We start from the raw sequence: 20,497 nt of genomic DNA on the forward strand, positions 1-20,497 counted from the left end.
ATGTAGTCATTTAGCAAAATTTATTTTATGCTTTCCTTTTGTTTATAGAGAAATATCAGTGAATTAAAACTGATAATTCAGTGTTTCAAACAGTGAAAATTCACAGTGAATATTATTGATAATGTTCACTTTTATACTGTGAAATGACATCGAATTCATGACGTTATTAAGTCATTATTTCAGAAAAAACACACACAAATAATCATTTCTAAGCATGAAATGAATAGAAAATTTGTTAGATTTGGTAAAATATTGATTTTCATTTACTCGTGCTCATAAAAAAAATATTCTATGATTACTCTTGAATTTAAATCGTTATTCCACCAACTCCATCAAATATCCTCTATTTATCATACACCAAAATGATTTATCTTGTGTTACATTGTCTTTACTTTTTAATTGATAAAAAATCATATCTGATAAAAAAATATTTTATGAGGTGTGTTCTTTTATTTCCTATTATGATCCTTGTGTAACATTTCTCAATGATATGTTCATGTTGACAATTTAAGAGTCATTATAACAAAGGAAGCAGACATAAAAATGTCAAATCAACTTGCTCTCAGAGATGTAAGCCAACAAGTAATCTTTATATTTGACTTCTAGTCTAAGGAAAGTCCTGTGCTCAGTATAAAACTGTCAGATAATGTTGCCACAAACATTGCCATAAATCACTGGCATCATCTCTTTTTGGAGATGCATTAATACATGAGCTGATGATACTTCCAGGGTGTAGTTATGGACCTGAAAATAGAATTAAAACCATGGAAAAAGTAAGGTCTGAGAAGGTTTGATGGAGTTTTAACATTTTTTGTCTGAGTATAAAAATCAGACAATATAGTGCAATTCAGCACTAAATTACATACAATAACAAGTCATTTGCAAACATGAGGACCTTTTTAAAATGTGGAATTTTGGAATTTAAAAAGGATAACGATGATTTTGCCTGTGTGAAAAGCATATCCCACCCAATTAAATCACTGATTACATTAAATGGTTTCAAAATATACAAGTTGCTGCAGTAACAATGCATTCTATTTTTCCATATAACATTAATTGGTAACACCTCCTGTTCTTAGCGCCACTTCCTTGGCATAGTCTTCATCACTTATGGAAAAAATGCAAACATATCTAGTAGATAGACCAGAAGCCAATGTGTTTGAAAGAACAATTTGATGTCATAAATGATTTTGTTGTGAGGAAATGTGCTCAATAAAGAGGCACAATCTTTCATTTGTGACTTATGTTGAAGAACATCTTCAACTTACCACCATCTAGATTTCTCTCCTATTTATGAAAAAACTTCCGGTCTTTTGTGCCTGCTTGGAAGTATGATTAACTTGTTTATTAACAAATCTCCAAAAAGAGGTGATGCCAAGGATAAGCAGCCATGAATAAATGATGACGAGGAAGACATTGATCACCTGCCAAATATACCTATCTAAATAAAATATATCAGTACACCTTATATGTATATCCAGCCTTTCGAATTCATATCATATAAGATGCAGAAAAATATGTTGCTATTTATAGTAAGGTATCAAAGAAACATATCAATATGCAGTCACACTATGTTATTGATGAAGTTCTAACTACAGACTAGTGTAAATGAGTGTTCTGTTTCAGACCTGGCAGTGGGTGGTGGGTCCCTTGGCTCTCTACCTCCTAGAAAGACTGGTACGCTTCATACGGTCTCGACAGCAGGTTGTCATCACCAAGGTAACTGCAGTCTAACTATTATCATAGAGAGCACTCCTTCTTGAATGCTGTAAAAGTGAATTTCTAAAGATTTTTGTCAGAGACTTTAAGGCATCGTTCTTGTTAATAAATATTCATGACACAGACCTTATAGGAGCACTGATTGTTTCATAGTGTTTGTTTTTCTTTGAATATAACATTATCACAAAGTCTGGCATGATTGTTCAGCTTTATAGTTTATTAAGGGCTAACAATTTTGTCAAAATGTTGCGCAACATAAAATGAGGTTATTTTAATAACATAATTGGAGTTCTTAAGAAGGAGCTTATTTACAAGGAGAATCTTTTCTACATAAATGTGGCAGATTGTGTCAGCTGTATTTATGTCTTGAACTGCAGGTGGTGAAGCACCCATCCAACGTGTTTGAGCTGCAGATGAAGAAGAAGGGGTTCACCATGGCCCCCGGACAGTACATCTTCCTACACTGCCCCAAACTGTCCTACTTGGAGTGGCATCCTTTCACCCTCACATCGGTGGGTTACATAGCATACATTCACCCTCAACTTTGTCGGTAACAAAGCACACATTCACATCTCATCTTAATGATTGTATAGCATACATTCACCTTCAACTCGTAGGGGCACATTTCACCCCAGTGGTTATACAAAACACATTGACCTTAAAAAAATTGGGTTATTTAACATTTATTTACTATCAACTCTGTGTGTTGCATAGCAAACATTCTCAACATTGCTGATATACTATACACATTAACCATAACCAAAACAGATCTTATTTACCCTTACATAAAATACATCCATCACAAGCAAGGTGGGTGCACATCACACATTCACCCTCACTTCAAATGATTCTCAATCTTTACATTCATCCTCAGTTCAATGAACCACTTATTATGAACTCACTCGCACCCTCAAGCCTAACAAGTTCCAATACCCTCACTCTTGACTACCAATTACCATCAATGTTAGTGAATCATATTACATTTACCAATTATACTTAAATTTGTAAAATAATTATTTGTTTAATGTTGCAATATATTTTGTAATTATCACCTATGCTAGATTTGTACCTTGTGGATCAGTTATAATTAAAAAAAAAAGTTGTTTATGTAACGATTGTACATGTTTTTAACCAGGTTTTCCAAAGGAAAAAAATGGTTATTAGATTGGTGATTTCGGCTGGCGGGCGGGCTGGTGGGCTGGCGGGCGGAACAAGCTTGTCCGGGCCATAACTTTGTCGTTCATTGTCAGATTTTAAAATCATTTGGCACATTTGTTCACCATCATTAGACGGTGTGTTTACGTCGATATCTCCAAGGTCAAGGTCACAATTTGAGTTTGAAGGTCAAAAATGGCCATAAATGAGCTTGTCCGGGCCATTACTTTGTGATTCAAGGAAGTTCAAGGTCAAGGTCATCCTTCAAGGTCAAAGGTAAAAATAAAATAAAATTCAAACAGCGTTCTCATGAAGCTGCACATTTTGAGTGGTGGAAGTTCAAGGTCAAGGTCATCCTTCAAGGTCAAAGGTAAAAAATAAAATAAAAGGAAATAAAAATTTCAAAGCGGCGTTCTCATGAAGCTGCACATTTTGAGTGGTGGAAGTTCAAGGTCAAGGTCATCCTTCAAGGTCAAAAAATAATAATATTTTTTTATTTATTTCAAAGTGGCGCAATAGGGGGGGGGCATTGTGTTTCTGACGAACACATCTCTTGTTTTTTTTCGAATTGAAATCAAGGTTAATTTTACACATTTTGAATTGTCTCCCTTTATCAGACTTTTTTCAACTTAAAACCTGGTTTTGTGACAATTTTGTCCCTTGTTGTTTGGTTTGTCCGGCTCTGATTAAGGACTCTTTCTTGCATATTCTACATTTAAACTTATGTGGTCCATGAATGGGGCATGGTATCTCAGTCCTTTGCTAATTTGAAATTCTTATTACATATACTGCAATGGAAGATGCACTTATAATTGCCTTCTAGCCTACCTCATCTGAAAAGACTGTAAAAGAATGGTTAAACAAAAAGTTCATATCAGAATAAGGGTGACTTATCATAACAAAATATAATTAAATGTTACTGAAAAGGGCTATTTAACATTCTATTATCTTGTACATCAGCCACCCACAACCCATCCTCTTGAAAATAGGTGTATTGATTCAGTTGGTCGACATCATTTTTTGTACAGGATAATTATAATTTTACAGTAGGTAATAGGATTGAGAAAATACTTATATTGCACCACACAACATGCTATGAAACTATAATATTAAAGTACACATAAACTTTATAAAACATGGGTAGGTTTTTCGTGTCAAGCTCTTAAACATAGGAAAGAGCTGTTATTAATTTTTAAGACAGGTCCCAAAATGTGCTTTAAAGGAAGTCAGTTCCAAAAAAGGTGGGTTTTTTAATGCCCCGGGATTGAAAAATCAGGGGTATATTGTTTTTGGCCTGTCTGTCATTGTATGTGTCTGTGTGTGTGTGTCCCAAAACTTTAACCAAAACTTTAACCTTCATCATAACTTTTGCAATATTGAACAAAGCAACTTGACATTTTGCATGCATGTGTATCTCATGCAGCATAACCTTTCCACTCAAGGTCAAGGTCATCCTTCAAGGTCAAATTTCAAATATATGGCTTCATTTATTTAGTAACATTGTCTTTTCTCTAACGCATCTAACTTTAACCAAAACTTTAACCTTCTTCATGACTTTTCCAATATTGAACATGATATTTGGCATGCATGTGTATCTCATGGAGCTGCACATTTTGAGTGGTGCAAGGCCAAGGTCATCATCCTTCAAGGTCAAAGGTCAAATATATGTGTCCCAAAACTTTAACCAAAACTTTAACCTTCTTCATAACTTTTCCAATATTGTACGCAGCAACTTGATATTTTGCATGCATGTGTATCTCATGGAGCTGCACATTTTGAGTGGTGAAAGGTCAAGGTCAAAGTCATCCTTCAAGGTCAAAGGTCAATAAAACAAATCAAAACTTTAACCAATACTTTAAACTTCTTCATAACTTTTGCAATATTGTATGCAGCAACTTGATATTTGGCATGCATGTGTTTCTCATGCAACTGCACATTTTGAGTGGTGAAAGGTCAAGGTCATCCTTCAAGGTCAAAGGTCAAATATATGGCTTCATTAATTTAGTAACATTGTCTTTTCTCTGACACATCTAACTTTAACCAAAACTTTAACCTTCTTCATAACTTTTCCAGTCAAGGTCAAGGTCATCCTTTAAGGTCAAATTTCAAATATATTGCTTCATTTATTTAGTAACATTGTCTTTTCTCTGATGCATCTACCTTGCCTAGGTCAAAGGTCAAGGTTATATGTGACCTTTAAATTCAAAATATAAAATGAAAATTCTGTTAACTAGGCTCCTATATGTGCATGCATCTGAATGACATCTACAATCCACTCCAGTTTGTATGCCTCCGGATCGAAAGATCGGGGGTATATTGTTTTTGGCCTGTCTGTCATTGTATGTGTCAGTGTGTGTGTCCCAAAACTTTAACCAAAACTTTAACCTTCGGAATAACTTTTGCAATATTGAACGTAGCAACTTGATATTTGGCATGCATGTGTTTCTCATGGAGCTGCACATTTTGAGTGGTGAAAGGTCAAGGTCATCCTTCAAGGTCAAATGTAAAAAAAATAATTAAAACTTTAACCAAAACTTTAACTTTTGCAATATTGAACGTAGCAACTTGATATTTGGCATGCATGTGTATCTCATGGAGCTGCACATTTTGAGTGGTGTAAGGTCAAGATCATCCTTCAAGGTCAAAGGTAAAAAAAAAAATCAAACCAGCGCATTGGGGGACAAACACACCTCTTGTTTTTAATAAATTAGTAAGCAGATATGAAACGGCATTGGGAAAATTAAATAATGGTGATTTAAGTGATATTTTTCTGTACTGGTGCGTCAATATTGTTTATTATACGAGAAAATGATTTGCATACATCTAAGTAGATAAGAGATTTGTTTTCCTTCAATAAGTTGTATCCCAACGTCTAGGATCTTTAAACAATAAAACAAGGGAAACACAAATAGAGCCGAAATAAATATAAATATAAAGTGGCTGACAGGGTAAAAATTTCTGCTTCTCCTTCACAAAAAAACACAAAAATGACGCCATCTTGGAAGTTAGTTCCAATTTACCTCACTTAAACCCAGTAAGCTTCAGGTTACGTATCCCCCCCCCCCCCCCCCCCCCCATGAAAGATAGTACAAATGGATATTATTTCAGTTTACATAAAGTTATGCAATTAGTTAAAACATCTCACCACTGATTCACTCATGCATACCACAGTCATACTGACTATCTCTCATCCATCATTATTAGTAATAAGCTAATAGGATAATGGGTGAATAGAATATATCTTGAATGCTAATCTAGATTTCAAAATGAAATTTCATGGGTGTATAGACATTATTTAGGAAAAGTTCCATGCAAAAGAAACATAATCCTACACTTTCTGAAATGAGTTATTTCCCTTTGTTGCTTTTATATGATTTAACTTTTCAGGGTTTTATCTAAGGGTTCTACACACATTGGTAAAGAAAAGATATTTTTTTGTGGATAATAATTCAACGAAATTGCTTGATTTTTAATCTGCAATATATGTACTGATACCAATATATGTACTGTGGACTGCCCAGCCTCTCTAAGGGGATTGTTTTGACCCTCCAGGCCCCTGAGGATGATTATTTCTCTGTACATGTGCGGCGGGTCGGTAACTGGACCAACGCTCTTGCCAAGGAGTGTCACGTAGATGAAATTGAGTTCAAAGAGGCATGGAAGCTGCCAAGGTAACGTTGCTCAGGCCTTGATACTCTTTAACAATTCTATCTGCTATTTGGAATTGAAAACAGAACGTTTTTTTTAGGGTGTAATCATTTAATTGATAGGTTTTTAGCTCACCTGAGCACAACGCGCTCATGGTGAGCTTTTGTGATCGCCTTTTGTCCGTCGTCCGTTGTACGTTGTCCATTGTGCGACGTCAACATTTGCCTTGTTCACTATCTAGAGGCCACATTTATTGTCCAATCTTCACGAAATTTGGTCAGAAGATTGGTTTCAATGATATCTTGGATGAGTTTGAAAATGGTTACGTTTGCTTGAAAAACATGGCTGCCAAGGGGCGGGGCATTTTTCCTTATATGGCTATAGCAAAATCTGGTTAACACTCTAGAGGCTACATTTATTGTCCGATCCTCATGAAACTTGCTCAGAAGATTCATCCCAATGATATCTTGGACGAGTTCGAAAATGATGTCGGTTGGTTGAAAAACATGGCCGCCAGGGGGCAGGGCATTTTTCCTTATATGGCTATAGTAAAACCTTGTTAACACTCTAGAGGCCACATTTATTTTCCGATCTTCATGAAACTTGCTCAGATGATTTGTCCCAATGATATCTTGGATGAGTTCAAAAATGGTAACCTGGGCTTGAAAAACATGGCTGCCAAGAGGTGGGGCATTTTTATGTCCCCCACTATAGTAGTGGGGGACATATTGTTTTTGCCCTGTCTGTCTGTCTGTTGGTCTGTTGGTCTGTCTGTTGGTCTGTTGGTCTGTTTGCGCCAACTTTAACATTTTGCAATAACTTTTGCTATATTGAAGATAGCATCTTCATATTTGGCATGCATGTGTATCTCATGAAGCTGCACATTTTGAGTGGTGAAAGGTCAAGGTCAAGGCCATCCTTCAAGGTCAGAGGTCAAATGTATGTGGCCAAAATCGCTTATTTTATGAATACTTTTGCAATATTGAAGATAGGAACTTGATATTTGGCATGCATGTGTATCTCATGGAGCTGCACATTTTGAGTGGTGAAAGGTCAAGGTCAAGGTCATCCTTCAAGGTCAGAGGTCAAATATATGTGGCCCAAAATAGCTTATTTTATAAATACTTTTGCAATATTGAAGATAGCAACTTGATATTTGGCATGCATGTGCATCTCATGGAGCTGCACATTTTGAGTGGTTAAAGGTCAAGGTCAAGGTCATCCTTCAAGGTCAGAGGTCAAATATATGTGGCCCAAATCGCTTATTTTATGAATACTTTTGCAATATTGAATATAGCAACTTGATATTTGGCATGCATGTGTATCTCATGGAGCTGCACATTTTAATTGGTGAAAGGTCAAGGTCAAGGTCATCCTTCACAAGGTCAAGGTCATCTTTCAAAGTTAAACGTCATATAGGGGGACATTGTGTTTCACAAACGCATCTTGTTCCTTTTATGGCTATAGAAAAATCTTGTTAACTTTCTAGTTTACTCAATCTTCATGAAATTTGCAGTATTTATCTCCCTTATTAAATCTGGTTCAGTAATCTATTTTTATGTCCCCCCACTATAGTAGTGGGGGACATATTGTTTTTGCCCTGTCTGTTGGTCTGTCTGTTTCTCTGTCTGTCTGTCTGTTTGCGCCAACTTTAACATTTTGCAATAACTTTTGCAATATTGAAGATAGCAACTTGATATTTGGCATGCATATGTATCTCATGGAGCTGCACATTTTGAGTGGTGAAAGGTCAAGGTCATCCTTCAAGGTCAAAGGTCAAATATATGGGTCAAAATCGCTAATTTAATGTACACTTTTGCAGTATTTCAATATTCAAGATAGCAACTTGATATTTGGCATGCATGTGTATCTCATGGAGCTGCACATTTTGAGTGGTGAAAGGTCAAGGTCATCCTTCAAGGTCAGAGGTCAAATGTATGTGGCCAAAATCGCTTATTTTATGAATACTTTTGCAATATTGAAGATAGCAACTTGATATTTGGCATGCATGTGTATCTCATGGAGCTGCACATTTTGAGTGGTGAAAGGTCAAGGTCAAGGTCATCCTACAAGGTCAGAGGTCAAATATATGTGGCCCAAATCGCTTATTTTATGAATACTTTTGCAATATGGAAAATAGCAACTTGATATTTGGCATGCATGTGTATCTCATGGAGCTGCACATTTTGAGTGGTGAAAGGTCAAGGTCAAGGTCATCCTTCAAGGTCAAGTATATGGGTCAACATTGCGCATGTAATGTCACTTCTGCAATATTGAAGCTAGCAATTTTATATTTGAAATGCATGTGTATCTCAAGGAGCTGCACATTTTGAGTGGTTAAGGGTCAAGGTCAAGGTCATCCTACGAGGTCAACATCATATACAGGGACATTGTGTTTCTCAAACACATCTTGTCAGTTCTGCTCTGGAATTTGGGAAGATATTGATCATTGATAAATGCACTGCTCTGAGGGAAAATTGACTACTCTGCCATTGATCTCTTCTGAACTGTATAAAATAAGCTGTTTTTAAACACCTCTTGATGCTTTCTTAAAAAGTTAACAGCTCTTGAAAAAGGTTGGAATTTTGAAATAATTAAACTCTAAATTATTTTTAACACTAGCATCAAGACATTTTGGCATTATTTTCTAAATTATTCTTATTATTTAGATTATTTCTTTTTGGCATTTTCTAAATTAGAAAGACTCTATTCTATTTCAATAACTTAAGTAAATTTTTCTTATTTTTACATTTGATCCTTTAAAGTTTCCTTATCTTTAAAATATTGTTCTTTAGATTAAATTAGACCTATTTTGTAAACTAGATTTTTGAAGCACTTTCTAGACTAACAGTAACTTATATTTATATCAGTTTTTTTGACAGATTTTGAACTTCTTTTTACATTCATTAAGGTATTTGCTTTATGTTGTTCATTTTTGTAACGATACTTAGATTCTTTAGACTTGGCTTGTACCTGTTCTTAATTTCCTGTCATTGTTCTTCATTTTCCGAGTTCTTGGAATATAAATTAGTTATTTTTGTTAAAGCTGCCTTGGTTTTCACTTATAAATGAATTCTTTGAGTGTATTAAGGCGACCCTGACTGAACGCCTTTAGTTAATTGAATTGCAACCAGTCAGTATAGTCATCCTGACGGAAATAAAAGTTCGTCAAATAAAAATTTCAGCATTTCATAAGTGCTCACGAAGGTACATAACTTGTAACCGTCCTGTGACTGGTTCATTTGCCTTAGCGACGGAGACCGCACTACCACACCTGGATAGGACAGTTGAGTTCGATAATGGTTTGAATCGGTAAAAAAAACATGGCCGCCAGGGGGGGGGGTCTTTTTCCTTATATTTATATAGTAAAAAAGCTTTTGAACACTCTAGAAGTCACATGTTTTGCCTAATCATCATGAAATTTTGTCAAAACATTAGTTATGTGGATGTCTCGGACGAGTTTGAAAATGATCATGATCAGTGAAAAAACATGGCCGCCAGGGAATGGGGCAGTTTTCTTTATATGTATATAGTGACAACTTGTGAACAGTCTAGAAGACACATTTTATTCCCAATCTTCATGAAATTTGGACATATCTTGGAAGAGTTAAAATATGGTTCAGGTCTGTTAAAAAAACATGGCCGCCAAGGGGCCATTTGTTGTTTATTCTTCATGATAGTTGGTTAGAACATTTGTTCCATTGATATCTTGGGCTGCAAAGAACAGGTCATTATTTTTTATCTCAGGTGAGCGACTTTGGGCCTTTCAGGCCCTCTTGTTTAAAAAGTATATGGCTTTTTTGTGAAAATTTTATTTTGTATTAATTTATTGGTATTTTGAGCACCTTACTGGTAATGAAGAGTCTTTCCTTGTTATTAATTGTTACACTGAATGTGTTTCTAATCTCAGATAGAGAAGAGCAAGACTGGTTACAGTGATAATTCATGAACTGTAAGGTGATCATGCAGTCTCATTCTGGTACACAGGGTGGCAGTTGACGGCCCATTTGGTACAGCCACTGAGGACATCTTCTCATATGAGGTGGACGTATTTGTAGCTGCAGGTATAGGAGTGACGCCATTTGCTTCAGTGCTCAAGCACGTCTGGTATGTACAGTGCAACAACTGAAGAACTAGTCAATCACTTGTGTGATAAATAGAGGATATTTGTTCATGTTAGTTTAAGATCCTTTGTTATTTCATGAGTGATCATAGAAAATATATTTTCACAAGTGGTAATCTAAAAATAGAAAACGTAGTTCCCAAAATTTGTTATTTTCACCGCTGAAAATAACAATTTGTTTATTTTCACTGCTGTTATTTTACTGCAGAAATGTCATATTTTATCATAAGGTATAAAAGAATTGATCATACCGGTAATTCACCAGTAGACTGCTTATGAACATAGTTTTCTAGTGTTTTTCCCAGGCCATTTTAGCGTGGCGAAAAGCCACGCCGCCCTCCCGGATCGCCACGCTGCCCTTTTCAAAGGCAAATTTCGCCACGCGCCCTTATCGATAACATCTTTATTGCCTTACGATCTAACTTGGTGCGCAAAATCAGCGTCCTTGATTGTCTGTGACGCTCCGACTGTGCTTGATTTACTCGAGAGACGTCAACGTCTAATCGACTATATTATTTGAGCAGATTTAATCTATTACAGTGCTCGATTTATAGGAAGACTGCTCCGAAGCTGTAAATTAGTCATGCGTGAATAACCCCGTGTCAGTATTAATCGATAATGCCAGAGGCTATGTTATACCAAACGCACTTACTATGGAGACTTGATGAAAAACTCGATGTTATGCTCGTGGTAATTGTGCATTGCATGCATTATTCAGTTATATCAAAACATATATTTTTACGCATAATTACATTTAAAAACACAAACAAATTTATTCTTTATCGATTTCGTCTTTAAGAAATATAGATCTAATTATTGGAATAATTACTGAGACGTATACTAATTTAACAAAATGTGAATCGCGTATACGATTTAACATTGCCATGCGCACCTGTCGCTTACATCATTTGACATTTGAACAACATGGCTATATAGAATTAAATTGCGACTCGGCAAAAATGGCAAATAACGTCGTAAATGATCGAATTAACGATGGAGATTATACATTAAGAAGGAATTAATGAAATGTCTGTGATAATCAACGATGCATAAAAATGTTGTAGATAGCAACAACATTATGTATTTATTTGTAATCTACTTGGTGGATGTATGTCACGGAAACGAGTGTTTGCATATTGTTAGCGATCAATTTACTCGCAATGTTATTTTAAACATCTGGCAAGATTATTGTTAGAAAATGGGATAAGACAAACATGGTTTCATTTATATGTTAGTGGATCTGTGTATAATCAGAATCATATGCATATATTGCTTTATTATGTTTGTGGTGCTGTACAGTTTATTGAAACAGCATGGAACTGTACATTGCAAGGTAAATATATTAATATAAATCATAGTCAGTTAAATACATCAATTACCATTTAATGTGCTTGTTTATATGTTATTTTTTCCACAACTGCTTCAGATGCGATTACATGTTGCCCCGTAATTCAGGTATTCAGGGAACGTTTTTGCCCTTTTTTGCCTAAACTGCGCGCTAAAATGCCCTTTTTGAAAGTAATGCGCCATGCCCCTTTGCCCTCCTGGGAAAAACACTATTTTCTCTTTCTTTCTGATAGTATAAGGCCGGTAGGCCAAGGACTTTAATTATATCGATTGGACTTTGCAGCAATGTGCCATTGTTTGCCATTGAAAAATGAACCCATAGTGGTCAATGCATTGAGGATTGGCAATTACCATCTGGTTATTTGTTGATAAGATTACTGTACTGGAGTGATATTGTTTAGAGCATGAAAGAGCGATGTGCAGTGAGGCATGACCTGTCTTGATACTGTGCGGCACACTACACAGTCATCATAACAGGCCATGTCTTTAAAATCTTGGTGACCATGATGTCAGGCAGATGATAATGCCAGAACCACAATTATGTTATAAATTTGTTTCTATATTAGCTTTATGCATCGAGATAGGTTGGTATAAAATGTACCTTCTTGTGAATAGGGCCATCTTGCTCCATGCAACATCTGCTAACTCTTTCTACATATTTGCTTTGTGTGGTATGTGCTCAATCGGCTCCTGGAGAGCTATGGAAAATACTTCTTATTGTTGAAAATATGGAATGTATGTGCCTGGTTTATTGGTTCCTTTTCTTTAAGTAAAGCAGAATAAGTTTAATGTTCTGCTTCTTCACTTCATTATTGAAAACAATAATTACAATAATCTAGCATGTGTTACTTCATTACCAAAACAACTCTACATATTGTCAATGTTGAGTGCTTCAATATGTGTTCATATGAAAGTTGTCACTATATTTAGTGGGCCCATCTGTTGTGGGCTGCAAGGGTTTTTGTCCACAGCATGGGGGGCTTTTACAACTCTGTCAATTAACTCTAGATCTTAGTGATGTAGACTGCATCAATAACTACAAAATAATTTTTGTCTAAATTCTTTCATAATACCTTTTTTTCTTGTAACTTGATCTATAAATGTATATGTATGTGCATGGAACGAGGTCTTAAAATATTTTTCAAACAGATCTTTTTGTAGGTAAATAATCGTGAACTTGCACACTTAACTCCACGTGAAATCTATTTACATTGACGTGCATGTAACGATTTATCATATTTAAGCTAAATAAAAGCAGTACATGCAATTGAGAGATCACATCTTATTATCCCCCGCAAAAGGCGGAGGGATATTGTTTTGTTATCTCCCGCCATAGGCGAAGGGATGTTGTTTTGGCGTTGTCTGTCCTTCCGTCCGTCTTTCCGTCCTTCCGTCATCCGTCTGGCACTTTTGTGTCCGGAGCCATATCTTGGAAGTTCTTTGGTGGATTTCATTGAAACTTGGTATGAGTATATATATGGATAAGAGGATGATGCACGCCAACTGGCATTGTACACCATCTGTTAATAACGGTGTAATGGCCCTTTGTATCTTAAAAAAATGCTTTTTTCAGTGTCAAATATAACACTTTTGTGTCTAGAAGCATATTTGCGGGGGATATCAATTCAACGAATTAGCTTGTTGTATAACGACATAGGTATGTAATCTGTCTTGTAATAACACCTTTAACTGAATAATGACCCAAGTGAGTATCCTAGAATTATAATGTTGCTATGTAATAATTGCTGTGCAGGTCCAGGAAGCAGGAGGGAGACTCGAAGCTGAAGCACGTGTATTTCTACTGGATCTGCGCGGAGATGAATGCCTTTGAGTGGATGCATGACCTGCTGCGTTTCTATGACAAGCAGATGGTGGACGCAGACCACAGAGACTTTCTCAAGTACTTTGTGTATCTAACACGTGGCTGGGACATGAACATGGTAGGCACAGGGGTTGACACATCGATATTTTATCAAAACCTTCTAGTGTATTGGACTTCAAGTATTAAGTTTTTAGCTCACCTGATTGCTCAAGTGAGCTTTTGTAACTGGTCTTTGTCCGTCGTCTGTCCGTCCCTCCGTTGTCCGTCCGTCCACATTTGTTTGTAAACACTCTAGAGGCCACATTTATTGTCCGATCTTCATGAAACTTGGTCAGAAGCTTTGTCCCAATGAAATCTCGGTCGAGTTCGAAACTGGGTCATGCCGGGTCAAAAACTAGGTCACTAGGTAAAAAAAAACAAAAAAACTTGTAAACATTGTAGAAGTCACATTTCATGCCCAATCTTCATGTAACTTTGTCAAAATGTTTGTCTTAATGATATGTTGGTTGAGTTCAAAAGTGGTGTCGGTCCGTTGAAAAACATGGCTTCCAGTGGGCGGGGCAGTTTTCCTTATTTGGCTATAGAGAAACCTTGCAAACACTCTAGAAGTCACAATTTTTGCCCAATCATCATGAAAGTTGGTCAATACATTGGTTTTATTGATATCTTGGACAAGTTTGAAAATGGTCCAGATCAGTGAAAAAACATGGCCGCCAGTGGGCGGGGCATTTTTCTCTATATGTATATAGTAAAAACATGTGAACACTCTAGAAGTCACATTTTTGGCCCAATTTTCATGAAATTTGGTCAAAACATTTGTTTCCTTGATATGAAAGTTGAGTTCGAAAATGGTTCCGGTCAGTTGAATTACATGGCTGTCGGGGGGGGGGGGCAGTTTTCCTTATTTGGCTATAGAGAAACCTTGTAAACACTCTAGAAGTCACAATTTTTGCCCAATTATCATGAAAGTTGGTCAAAACATTGGTTTTATTGATATATCGGATGAGTTTGAAAATGGTCCAGATCGGTGATAAACATGGCCGCCAGTGGGCGGGGCATTTTTCCATATATGTAAATAGTGAAAACATGTGAACACTCTAGAAGTCATATTTTTGGCCCAATTTTCATGAAATTTGGTCAGAACATTTGTTTCCTTGATATGAGAGTTGAGTTCGAAAATGGTTCCAGTCAGTTGAATAATATGGCTGCCGGGGGGGGGGGGGAGTCAGTTTTCCTTCTTTGGCTATAGAGAAACCTTGTAAACACTCTAGAAGTCACAAGTTTTGCCCAATCATCATGAAAGTTGGTCAAAACATTGGTTTTATTGATATTTTGGACAAGTTTGAAAATGGTCCAGATCAGTGAAAAAACATGGCCGCCAGTGGGTGGGGCATTTTTCTCTATATGTATATAGTGAAAACATGTGAACACTCTAGAAGTCACATTTTTGGCCCAATTTTTATGAAATTTGGTCAGAACATTTGTTTTAATGATATGAGAGTTGAGTTTGAAAATGGTTCCGGTCAGTTGAATAACATGGCTGCCGGAGGGGGGGGGACAGTTTTCTCATATTTATATAGTAAAAAAAGCTTGTGAACACTCTAGAAGTCTTTTTTTTTGCCCAATCATCATGAAACTCGGTGAAAAGATTGGTTTTATATTTACATAATTATTGCCTTTAGATTGTCCAAATTTTCATTATATTATACAAAATCTTTGTAAACACTCTAGAGGTCACAATTTTGTTTCAGATTTTATGAATCTTGGTCATAATATTTATTTTTTGTAAGCAAAGTGATGTTTGGTAAGGGGGGTCAACTCAAAATATAGGTCACCAGGTCAAATCTTACAAAAACAAAATCACTCCATATGCCAGAGTTTTGGTTCAATAATGATGAAACTTTACCAGGATGTTTGTCTGGACAATATCTAGGTCAAGTTTGACGTTTGGTAAAGATTGAATGAACCGACTCCTCTCAGGTGAGCAAACTAGGGCCATCTTGGCCCTCTTGTTCTAGTATAGCTTCAGGGGAATTTTACATTTAAGATGTTGGAAAATAACAAAGATGTAATTGCTTTCCTAGCAAATAATTGCATATTGTTTGTGGATCAGTACTTCTATACATTCCTTACATACATCAAACATTCTTTTCACTGTATTGCTCCATTCCATAATATTGCACTTTATTTACAACTTGCGGGTGTAGTGTACAGTTTGCTTGTCCCATATGCCTACAGGCAAAGTCCATTGTGAAGCATGATGAAGACGTCTATGACTCGGTGACCGGTTTGCATCAGAAGACGCACTTTGGTCGCCCCAACTGGGATCTCATCCTGCCCAAGATTGCACAGGATCGCAAGGGGTAAGTAACAGGTTGCCCCAATTAGGATCTCATCTTGTCCAAGATTGCACTGGATCACAAGCGGTAAGTAACAGGGTGCCCCAATTGGGATCTCATCTTGTCCAAGATTGCACTGGATCACAAGGGGTAAGTAACAGGGTGCCCCAATTGGGATCTCATCTTGTCCAAGATTGCACAGGATCATAAAGGGTAAGTAACAGGTTGCCCCAATTCGGATCTCATCTTGTCCAAGATTGCACTAGATCACAAGCGGTAAGTAACAGGTCGCCCCAACTGGGATCTCATCCTGCCCAAAATTGCACTGGATCACAAGGGGTCTTCTTCTTCTTCTTGGCGTTCGCTCTACACGATCACACCAGTTTCTTCAATAAATGATGTGGTCCGTCTCAGGTCATCCACGTCTCAATAAAGTTTCTGATGGAGGGTTGTGTCCTGGGGCCACTTTGTAGCTCGCTCCTGGTCGTGACGTTTACATCTTTGGAGGATGTGTTCAGCTGTTTGGTCTTCTGTGCCACACGGACAGGTCGGTGACGGGGCCAGTCTGTATTTTTTATGCATGTGTGCATTGAGTCGGTTGTGCCCTGATCGGAGTCTGACCATTATCACTTGCTCTGCCCTGCTTAGGAGATGATATGCATCTGCCTCTTGTCTTGGCCGGGTAAGTGATTTAATGATGGTAACTTTCTCCTTGTAGCTTACTTGCACAGGTGGCTGATCTAACTGAGCACCTTGTTTTGCCAGTTGGTCAGCATCTTCACTTCCGGCCACTCCACAGTGTGCAGGGATCCACTGGAGGGTCACGTTTAGGTTGGTGCTGATTCTTTGTAAGGCATTTGCAAGCTGAGGAACCTTGTTGTTGGTCAGGGCTTCTAATACAGACATGGCATCTGTAAAGAAGACTATCGAGTTGACATCTTCGGTCGAGTCTTCAATCATTGACACTGCCTTCATGAGGGCTAACGTCTCTGCTCTGTAGTTGCTACAGTGTGTTCCGGTTGCTGCATGATGTGTTTCTCGTTTTCCGGATGGGTACAGAATGACGATGCCAGCACCTCCATTTATGACTGCTCTAGTGGCAGAACCGTCTGTGTAGACATGAGTCCATGCCTCTCTTGGGTATTCGTCATCGATCATGGCAAGTGTGAGGCTCTTTCTGATATGCTCATCCTCTTGTTTACCTGGCTGTAGGTGAGGAACACTGGATCTTACTGCAACATTTGACAGGTCATTTTGTAATGGATCTATGATGTCTTCTTGACCAAGCGGAGTGGTGGGGATGGTCAGATCCGTTGCATAGGCCTTGTCCAGCTTCTTAGCTTCGTGTACAAAGCTGCTACGCTTGATCCGATTTTTGGTGTACCCTTTAACTCTGGCTGACATGGGGTGATCCGTTAGACATTTATACTTCTCTGTCTGAAGCAGGATTTTGACATCTCTTCTTTCTTGAAGTGGTTGTATTCCTGTTATCTTTTCCATGAAGGCATTTGGTGTGGACTTGGTTGCTCCTGTCATGATGCGCAGAGCTTGGTTCTGGATTTTATCCAGAGCTTGGCGATTGGATTTGGCTGTGGAAGACCATGTGGGGGAACTATACTCTAGTTGGGGTCTCACTGTGCCTTGATAGACTGTCTTGAGTATGTGCTCATTTGCCCCCCATGTAGTTCCCGCAAGCTTTCGCATCATTGCAAGTTTTCTTCGGGCCCTTCCTTCTGCTTTCATGAGGTGTGGCTTCCACGTTTGCCTCTTGTCAAAGGTGACTCCCAGGTACGTGGTCTCGTCTGCTTCAGTCATAGGAGTGTCTCCCATTCTCACCGTCCCTGCTTTCTGTTTTGATGACAATGTGAATAGTGTGGTGGATGATTTCTCTTTGTTGATCATTACACACCAGTCTCCAGCCCATGCGGTAAGTTTGTCTATTGCTTCTTGCATTCTGTATGTGGCTGTGGTGGCATGCTCTTCTTTGCACCATAACACAAGATCATCAGCATAAAGTGCCGCCTTCACTCCCCTTGGCAATTCAGACACAAGATCGTTGATGAAGAGTAAGAAGAGCGTCGGGGACAGGACTCCTCCTTGTGGGACACCGTGCCGTAGAAGGAACTTCTTACTGCTTCTTTGGTTCAAGCTTACTCTTGCCCTTATCACAAGGGGTAAGTAACAGGCCTCCCAAATGAGATCTCATCCTGTGCAAGATTGCATTAGATCACAAGGGGTAAGTAACAGGTTGCCCCAACTGGGATCTCATCCTGTCTAAGATTGCATTAGATCACAAGCGGTAAGTAACAGGTCGCCCCAACTGGGATCTCATCCTGCACAAAATTGCACAGGATCACAAGGGGTAAGAAACAGGTTGCCCCAACTGGGATCTCATCCTGCCCAAGATTGCATTAGATCACAAGGGGTAACAGGTTGCCACAACTGGGATCTCATCCTGTCCAAGATTGCATTAGATCACAAGGGGTAAGTAACAGGTTTCCCCAACTGGGATCTCATCCTGCCTAAGATTGCATTAGATCACAAGGGGAAAGAAACAGGTTGCCCCAACTGGGATCTCATCCTGCCCAAGATTGCATTAGATCACAAGGGGTAAGTAACAGGTTGCCCCAACTGGGATCTCATCCTGCCCAAGATTGCATTAGATCACAAGGGGTAAGTAACAGGTTGCCACAACTGGGATCTCATCCTGTCCAAGATTGCACTGGATCACAACTGGTAAGTAACAGGCCCCCAACTGAGATCTCGTCCTGTCCAAGATTGCATTAGATCACAAGGGGTAAGTAACAGGTTGCCACAACTGGGATCTCATCCTGCCCAAGATTGCACTGGATCACTAGGGGTAAGTAACAGGTTGCCCCAACTGGGGTCTCATCCCGCCCAAGATTGCATCGGAACACAAGTCCTGATCAAGATTGCATTGGATCACTAGGGGTAAGTAACAGGTTGCCCCAACTGGGGTCTCATCCCGCCCAAGATTGCATCGGAACACAAGGGGTAAGTAACAGGTTGTCCCAACGGGGATCTCATCCTGCCAAAGATTGCACTGGATCACAACTGGTAAGTAACAGGCCCCCTAACTGAGATCTCATCCTGTCCAAGATTGCATTAGATCACAAGGGGTAAGAAACAGGTTGCTTCAACTGGGATCTCATCCTGCTCCAGATTGCACTGGATCACAAGAGGTAAGTTACAGGTTGCCCCAACTGGGATCTCATCCTGCCCAAGATTGCACTGGATCACAAGGGGTAAGTAACAGGTTGACCCAACTGGGATCTCATCCTGCCCAAGATTGCACTGGATCACTAGGGGTAAGTAACAGGTTGCCCCAACTGGGGTCTCATCCCGCCGAAGATTGCATCGGAACACAAGGGGTAAGTAACAGGTTGTCCCAACGGGGATATTATCCTGAATAAGATTGCACTGGATCACAAGGGGTAAGTAACAGGTTGCCCCAACTGGGATCTCATCCTGCCCTAGATTGCACTGGATCACAAAGGGTAAGTTACAGGTTGCCCCAACTGGGATCTCATCCAGCGTAAGATTGCACTGGATCACTAGGGGTAAGTAACAGGTTGCCCCAACTGGGGTCTCATCCCGCCCAAGATTGCATCGGAACACAAGGGGTAAGTAACAGGTTGTCCCAACGGGGATCTCATCCTGCCAAAGATTGCACTGGATCACAACTGGTAAGTAACAGGCCCCCTAACTGAGATCTCATCCTGTCCAAGATTGCATTAGATCACAAGGGGTAAGAAACAGGTTGCTTCAACTGGGATCTCATCCTGCTCCAGATTGCACTGGATCACAAGAGGTAAGTTACAGGTTGCCCCAACTGGGATCTCATCCTGCCCAAGATTGCACTGGATCACAAGGGGTAAGTAACAGGTTGACCCAACTGGGATCTCATCCTGCCCAAGATTGCACTGGATCACTAGGGGTAAGTAACAGGTTGCCCCAACTGGGGTCTCATCCCGCCGAAGATTGCATCGGAACACAAGGGGTAAGTAACAGGTTGTCCCAACGGGAATATTATCCTGAATAAGATTGCACTGGATCACAAGGGGTAAGTAACAGGTTGCCCCAACTGGGATCTCATCCTGCCCTAGATTGCACTGGATCACAAAGGGTAAGTTACAGGTTGCCCCAACTGGGATCTCATCCAGCTTAAGATTGCACTTGATCACAAGGGGTAAGTAACAGGTTGCCCCAACTGGGATCTCATCCTGCTAAAGATTGCACTGGATCACATGGGTTAAGTAACAGGTTGCCCCAACTGGGATCTCATCCAGCTTAAGATTGCACAGAATCACAAGGGGTAAGTAA

At 38.9% G+C, this 20,497-nt stretch overlaps 1 protein-coding gene across 20 annotated transcripts in view; it reads left to right on the forward strand.

Annotated features, from left to right (window-relative positions):
- The window catches only part of LOC127853741 (cytochrome b-245 heavy chain-like), a 55,736-nt gene that overhangs the window by 27,273 nt on the left and 7,966 nt on the right, over positions 1-20,497 (forward strand). For 19 of the 20 annotated variants that reach the window (XR_008036731.1, XR_008036732.1, XM_052388480.1 and 16 more), the window contains 7 exons: positions 1,627-1,719; positions 2,097-2,231; positions 6,427-6,545; positions 10,510-10,629; positions 12,559-12,576; positions 13,746-13,932; positions 16,053-16,177. Coding sequence is in view for 18 of the 20 variants with exons in the window: in XM_052388480.1 (XP_052244440.1) it covers positions 1,627-1,719; positions 2,097-2,231; positions 6,427-6,545; positions 10,510-10,629; positions 12,559-12,576; positions 13,746-13,932; positions 16,053-16,177 (797 nt within the window). In the remaining 2 variants the exon portion in view is untranslated. The remainder of the gene's footprint in view (positions 1-1,626; positions 1,720-2,096; positions 2,232-6,426; positions 6,546-10,509; positions 10,630-12,558; positions 12,577-13,745; positions 13,933-16,052; positions 16,178-20,497) is intronic. The other variant, XM_052388485.1, reaches the window with a different exon arrangement.

The sequence above is a fragment of the Dreissena polymorpha genome, chromosome 12 (assembly GCF_020536995.1).
Source record: "Dreissena polymorpha isolate Duluth1 chromosome 12, UMN_Dpol_1.0, whole genome shotgun sequence".
NCBI lineage: Eukaryota > Metazoa > Mollusca > Bivalvia > Myida > Dreissenidae > Dreissena > Dreissena polymorpha.